The sequence below is a fragment of the Salvia splendens genome, chromosome 15 (assembly GCF_004379255.2).
Source record: "Salvia splendens isolate huo1 chromosome 15, SspV2, whole genome shotgun sequence".
Classification (NCBI taxonomy): Eukaryota; Viridiplantae; Streptophyta; class Magnoliopsida; order Lamiales; family Lamiaceae; genus Salvia; species Salvia splendens.
In genome coordinates, this window is record NC_056046.1 from 34,882,671 (window position 1) to 34,890,344 (window position 7,674).

Below are 7,674 nucleotides of genomic sequence, written 5' to 3' on the forward strand. Positions count from 1 at the left end.
TGAAGATCCTTCGATAGAATAGTACTCGGATGCGACGTGTCTCCATACACGACGTTATCTGCTCTTGACTCTTCCACTGCAGTGCAAAAGTCGAGTTTGCACTCTTTGTATCGTGCACTCTGATATATACTATGTGAGTTATTTCGGTTCAAGCTTCAGTTATGCCACAGTTTCCCCTTTCTTCCCCGCTTCTTTCATCCTCCCCTAGTCCCGATCTACCGTATTTTCTATCCTTAGAAATGCGGTCGTGACAATGGATGTGCCTCTCTCCTATTACACTGGAATTCTTGGTAAATTTGTTTGTCAAATTAGCCGCCGTATGTATCGTATCAGTGCATATTATTGTAGGATAATTTGCCTATAAATTTATAAATTTTCATCAAAATATAGTTTTTGCATACAGACTTTACAATTCATATGTAAATTATCAAACTATTAATTTGTTCTATTTTGCAACCAAACTATTAAATTCACATGTAAACGATCAAACTATTAATTTGTTCTGATTTTGCAACCAAACTACTGATTCGATTTGATTTTGCATTTTAACTATTAAATGTGACATCAACCAAAATAATGTTAAATTTTATAGTTAAATAATTCATTGGTTGAATTATGGTTATAGAATTATATCAAACCATTTTAAACTCAAAATCTTAATCGGAAGCAAAATCAGAATAAATCAATTGTGAAATACGTGTTTTAAAATGTTAACAATAATAACACATAACCACATCATACACGCATCGCTAACAAAAGTATTAGACTTAAGTAATAATCTTTAAATGAAATTTTCTGCGTCTATCACTGCATATTTTGACGATCATTATGTGAAGGTATGGCCGGTATCACTGCATATGTTGGATTTTACGAGATTTGCTCTCCAAAAAAGGGTGAACTCGTCTTTATATCGGCTGCATCAGGAGTTGTAGGTTAGCTTGTTGGCCAATTTGCTAAGCTATTTAGGTGTTATGTCGTTGGAAGCGCAGGATCACAACATAATGTCTTTTAATTATTCTTTTAAATTAATTTATAAAAATCCATTCACCAACTTCTTTTTCAATTTGAATTTGCATAATTTGTTGGTGATTAAATGAATATGGAATATAATAGTAATAATTAACATAAATAACCATACAGTCAAAAGTCAACTCTAATTCAAGGTTTAAAATATTCAATAAGCATTATCTTTAATAAAAAATATTAATAAAAATAACCTCAGCAATTATCTTAATACTGAAGCAGCAATTTTCTTTTTGGGACTGTAATTACTTTATATTTTTTAGAGTTAATTTATTTATATATATTACTTTGTTAAAGGTTGATCTTTTGAAGAACATATTGGGTTTGATGATGCATTCAACTACAATGAAGCCATAAAGAGGTATATATATAAAGTGACAAAATTAATTAATTTCTTTTACATATATAATTAACTGATCTGACCATATAGATTATGGGCCAACAAGATATTGGGTCGGGTCGGGCCGGTCCAATCCAAAGATATATATACATGTAGCCCATATGGCCCTGGCTAGTCACATAAATAAACAAAAAACATCCCATTCGGTCTAATGAGCACAACCCCGACCCGTACTTTGTTATCTCTAATAAGTGTATGAAATTAATCACAACTATTTAGGTACTTCCCCGAATGGATTGACATATATTTCGAAAATGTAGGAGGCAAAATGCTCGATTCGGTGCTCCCAAACATTAGACCCCACGGTCGCATCACCGCCTGCGGGACGATCTCGCAGTATGACGAGGAGGAGCCAGACGCGACACACAACTTGATGTATGTGATCGTAAAGAAAATCCGAATGCAAGGATTCGTCGTCTTCGACTACTTCATTGTTGAAGGAATTGAGGTTGCGCCAACTGCTTTGGTTGGACACTTTTCTGGTCGCAAAGTGGGAAAGCAAGTTGTTCTTGTGGCTCGTGATTGATCAATTTGGTCCTATCGATCTTGATTTAATGGACGGTGAGGATTGATTTGTGTATTAATTTATATCTAAAATAATTTGTGTTAGCTTCAATAAAGAATTACCATTTTTATACATGTTAGAAACTAGAAACTAAGAGATGAAACTTCTTTTTTCTTCTTTGAAGAATAAATCGAAGGCAACAATGAAATTTTCTTTGCTTAAAATTGTTTAATTCATTAAAAAAAATTCTCGATGACCTAGTCAAGAGAAATCGACGCTTGAATACACTAGTCAAAGGGATAGAACTTTTTATAATATTTTAATATTAATATTTTAATATTAATATTTCCATGTTGAAATTTTGTATAATAGTATAGTTTTATCATCTTTCAACCACCATTATACGGGCTTAAATTAAACTAAAATATCGCAGTCTTCTAAACGTTATATGCTGCATTCTTATCGAGGAACATGTGTCAAAAAGACTTCAACGACGTCCCTTAATGATGTATTATGTATTTTTAAACTAACATTATGATTATGAATCAAAATTTTATCTCTCATTAAAGTACTCTAAGATAAGTTGAGGACACAAATTTCCTATCCAAATTATATTTTGAATCCGCCGCCAATAGTTGATCAATTATTGATATTTATTGTACTAGTATTATATTAGTATTACTCCTACGCAGTCATTTTGTTATTCAAGGTCTACTGCTATAAATCCAACATTTATTTTTCACAAGCATGGTCAATTTTATAGTACTCCTCGGACCATCCCCACACATCAAAAAATAAACGTATTTCACGCTTGATTAAAGAAAATTATTCCTTTCAATTTATTGCACTTCCAAATTTTCAACACATAACATGAAGCAATTTTTTTCCAACACATATTATTTTATAAAGGGATATCGGTCTCTAAAATCATCGAAATTAGGCCAAGATTTAGTATTTCCCAATAACGTAAAAAATGGTCTAAAATATAACAAACTTTACACTTAATTTGTTTGTTAGTACTACTATTTCCCATGGCAGGTCAATCACCATATCCAACCAACTTCCGAGCATTTTTTTATCTTACTTGGCACTTACTAAATCATTGTGATTTTCAACGTAGCTTTTCAACGTATATCTAAAATATTATAAACACTTCACGGTTGCCCACGTATAATAAGATTTTTTCTGGTTTGATAAAGGAATCAGATTTGATTCTGAAAACCTCATAAATCAAACGGAATATTCCCAACGGTGCCTTTTTGGTGAAGGAAGAGGGAAAACACGGACCTCACCGGGGGGCAAAAGAGTCAATATAACTGCGCTTCACCGGGGGTAAAATTAGGGTTGGCCCGATTTGTTTGACTCCTAATTCAACACTTCATTGATTATTTTATAATATAGATAACTAAAAAAAATAACTTTCAATTTTATATTAAATATATAAATTATATACTAAATTTTATTAATATAATAATAGATAAAATAAATTGGAAACTTCAAATTCACTAAGAAAAACATTTAAAATTCTAAAATAATTTGGATCAATTTTAATTATTGTTGACGGTTTTTCTTTACGATCACATACATCACATTCGGGGTGGCAGGTCAATTATTGTGACTATTTTACGATCACATAATCCTTGTTTTCCCTTTTCCTTAAAATTGTTGATGGTTTTTCTTTACGATCACATACATCACATCACCAATAATCGAGCCAGACGCGACACACAACTTGAAGTTTACAAGACAACCAAAGCAGAAAAATGTCACTCTTTGGTGAACTTCCCTCTGCATTTTGGGATCATCGAATTCTAACATTTTTGGCGAAGAGCTGGAGTCAACACCACATACCGCGAAGAGTTAGTGGTAGAAGGAGAGGTTGCAGACTGCCCTTGTTGCCTCCTGGATGTTTGAGGCGAACGCAACTGCTGACCTTCTGAATCACTGCCCTCATCTCTTAATGGTGAGGGAACGGGTGCTGGAGGATCAGTAATGTCGACCCCTACGTCCGCGGTGCGGCTTCTCTTGGGAATAGGAACAACTTTTCCTTTTCCCTTGCTCTTTCTCTCTTTCCTTGCCGGTTGCCCTCAGCAGCCTCCTTCTCTTTTTCAACATCCTGGATTTGAGGCTCCTCCTCATCCACCAACCCTCGTACTGTTCGAGATTTTTGCCCCATTATTTCTTTTCCTCCAGGGATTTTTAGGGTTTCGGCTTCCTCCAAGAGCTTGTCCATTGTCATTTGCCTTGTGTGACGGCGCAGCGGCTCCTCCTCCTCTCTTCCCATCTCTCCAATGGGCGGAATTCTTCCACCTATTCATCGTTGTTGCCTCCTTGCGATTCATGGACTGAAGTAGGGGCGCCACCTCTTGTTGGCGATGGCATCGTGAACGGCTGCCCATAGTCCTCCCTCAGTCCTTCTCCGTCAGAGGTAGACTCACTGCATTGCATCGGTTGGGTCGGGGATGAAGGTGAAGGTTGGACGGGGGATGGTGGGGGTGATGTAGGAGAGCTAGGAAGGTTGATCGTAGGTGAAGGTGATATAGGAGGGCTAGGAAGAGGGGACAAGGGTAAAGTTTGAACAGGAGATGTGGCTTTGGGAGGAGATGGTGGCGAAGGTTGGACGGTAGATGGTGGAGGTGATGTGGGAGAACTAGGAAAGATTTTTGTCTTAGAGGACGAAGCTTTAGCTTTAGGTCGGGAAATCCCAGGTCTAGATTTGAGTTCTGCATATGCTGCTGCATCGTCCAACTCGCGGGGTATACTTCTGAGGATCTTGTCGAGATGCCGTAAGGTCTCCTCATCTACTTCTGGGTGTGGGGTGACTGTGCTGGTTAGCGGGGGAGCGGTGGTCGGTGTAGAGGGATTAGGATTTTCTTGACGAACCCGGGATGAAGTTTCCCGGTTGCCACCATCGGCGCCTGTTCTGGGAGATGATGGGGTAGTGGGAATTTCTTTGATCAACATCTTTGATTACAATGGTGATGAATGCTGGTGGAGAAGATGTTCTAGGCAAAGGTTTAGAATTTTGGATCGGCGAGGGATAGTAAAAGGGTATGCACTGTATTAGCTTTTGGTAAAAAGTAAAATATGGCTCTGAGATCTGCCTATTATTCTGATTCTATGACTGCTGGGATCTCTGACGGTTGAGATCCCTGCGACTGTTCACATACTGGCGCTCCTTTTCAGAGTGCCAGCTGGTTTAGCTTCTCTGATACACTTTCTCCCTCTCCTTAGGACGTCCCTTTATTGCGACAGTTAGCGCAACCTGACACCTCCCCTAATGACTTCATGTGTCCTATCACCACCTGTCCCTGATCAATTAACTTACTGCGGCCATTGGTTAACTCACATTGTGCTGATCAAGCAGACAAACAAACCCAGATGTAAACCTAATTCAACTTGGTCAGTTTCCCGCCTTAACTCCCATCTTTTAATTTTCTAAGAAATAAATAAAAGAAAAGCATATTAAAATATTTACACTATACTATCAAGGGAATGACTGGTGTCCTTAGGATGTCACTTGATCAGACCGAAAATTTAGATTTGTGTTCCTTGATCAAGCAGACTACCCCAGGACACGCAATCGCTCCCTATACCTGCTCACTGGGCAAGATTGGGCAGGGTTAGTGGAATTTCTTCCACTATTCCTGCTTCGGTCTTGTCTCTATAGGGGGGTCTCCCTTGTGCATGCTTGCCTCCGGTGTGTGTGTCGCTATGGTGGTATGAGGGTCTGCCCATTCCAAATTCTGCTTCCTGGATATCAGTTTGATTTGACATGGGGATGGTAGCTTCTTCTGTTCACCGATGGGCTCTTTCTTTTCCGAGGAGAGGTCGGTCGCTCCCTCTTCTACTGTGACTGGATGTATGCACCGATTCGGGTTCATCTCCATAAGGTCTGCTATTTTCCACTTGACTTTTTCTCCCCCCTGCCTCAATTCTTTTGTCCTTGTCCTTGCCTATTTGATTCGGCTGTTTTCTGATACGGCGGGTCGGGCAGGTCCTGTAAGGTATCTGATGACTTAGGAAATGGCAATAGTTGCTCCGTAAGTGGAAGGTTCCCTTTTCGCATTCCTTTCAATGGGGCGGCTTGGGCAGTTGGTTTTTCGACCTTTACCAGAAGAGCGCCCTCTTCTGACTTGGCAGGTTGTGAAGGTTTGCAGAAATCCATAATTGCCCTCTCGATGGTTTCATCATCCATTTCCCAAGTTACTGTTTCCTCGAACCAGTCAGCTGCTTCCCTCTTAAGCTTTTCATCTTCAGTGGACTCTGAGGAGAGTTCCTTTTCCAGATACTTCTGTTCCAGAGGTTTGACAGTCTCTACCGACTGTATGCTCTCACTATCCTGTGGCTTTCTTGCAGTGTTGTTGATGTTGATGGTAAGTCGTTCTCCAATAAATTCCAAATTCATCGTCCCATGGCGGACGTCAATGATTGTGCTAGCTGTAGATAGGAAAGGTCTCCCTAAAAGGATTCCAACAGATTCCTCCGCTCCCGGCTCAGTCATTTTTACAACAAAGAAGTCGACGGGGTACATAAATTTGTCCACCCTTACGATCTCATTCTCCAAGACTCCCTCGGGATAAATACAAGACCCATCTGCTAGTTGTATCTCTAGGTCGGTTTGGGATAGTTTTGGCTCCCCCAGCTTTTTATACATAGAATATGGCATGACATTGATGGAAGCTCCTAGGTCGCACATTGCTTGCTCACTTAGAACGTCTCTGATGGAGATCGGAAGTGTAAATACCCCAGGTTCAGTCTTCTTTGGTGGGAGATCACTAGGTTGGATATCACCGGTCACCTTTTCCGCTTCGACCATCTTCTCCTTCTCAGCAACCTGTTCACGGTTGCTAGACTTCCTTTCTTTGGTGACTTGATCAAGAGGGCTGGGTTCGAACCTTTCATTATGATTGTGTCTGGGTGCTGGAAAACTCGCCGTTGAGCTTGGATAAACCCCTTCCGTTTTTAAAGCAACAACATTTACATTCTCTCGCCCCGTAGGTGGCTGCACTGTAGCAGGAATCATTCCTTCATTCCCTCTTAGTTCGCCCAGTGACATGGCCACCTGAGATAGCTGCTTAGTGAGCATATCGAGTTCAGGCCTCTGTTCTTTTTGAGCTTCTTGAATCTCTCGCATTGCATCTTGGGACTGATGCGGGATCATCACATCTCCGGGACCTTCATTTTGTTGCTTGTTGTATCTTTGATTAAAACGACCTCCTCCATGGCCTTGCTGATAGTAGCCGTAAGGTCCATACTGCTCTGACTGGTTCAGGGGGAAGTAGTTCTGTTGGTTCCCTTGTTGGTTTCCTCTTGAATACGTGGAACATAATTCACCATTTGAGTGCTTGGCTGCCGTCCTTGGTTACCATACAAAGGGATCTGGTGTTGGTATCCCCAATCTCCTTCCTGTTGTCGGCTTGACCAGTTAGGTTGTCTTCCACTTGACCAATTTCCTTGAGGTCCACTTGACCATCCTGCCTGACCTCCCTGCATTCTGTTCCCTCCAGTGTTCGGTCTCTCCTGGATTCGAGCAGGCCAGTTGGGCTGCCCGTCGGAGGGTTGCACCTGCTGTGTCGAGGGTGGGGGTGGTTGGCTTTGATTCTGATCAGTCCATCTGAAGTTGGGGTGGTCCCTCCAGGGAGCGTCTCTTTGCTTTCCCTGAATCCAGTTGCCATTTACATTCCAATGACCTACGGCATTTACTTGCTCTATTTCAGGGGGGAATTCACAGTAGTAATAATGA

The 7,674-nt window shown here is 40.4% G+C and overlaps 1 protein-coding gene and 1 pseudogene across 1 annotated transcript; one reads left to right on the forward strand and one right to left on the reverse strand.

Annotated features, from left to right (window-relative positions):
• Window positions 1-253: 253 nt before the first annotated feature.
• Window positions 254-2,003, forward strand: LOC121767094 (annotated as a pseudogene).
• Window positions 2,004-4,238: 2,235 nt separating this feature from the next.
• Window positions 4,239-4,892, reverse strand: LOC121767095 (leucine-rich repeat extensin-like protein 5). Its single transcript, XM_042163287.1, has one exon. The coding sequence runs from the start codon at window positions 4,890-4,892 to the stop codon at window positions 4,239-4,241; it is 654 nt and encodes a 217-aa protein (XP_042019221.1).
• Between the last annotated feature and the right edge of the window lie 2,782 nt (window positions 4,893-7,674).

Coding starts and splice junctions, on each gene's coding strand:
- LOC121767095 (XM_042163287.1), bottom strand. CDS start 4,892: ATGTTGATCAAAGAAATTCCCACTACCCCATCATCTCCCAGAACAGGC.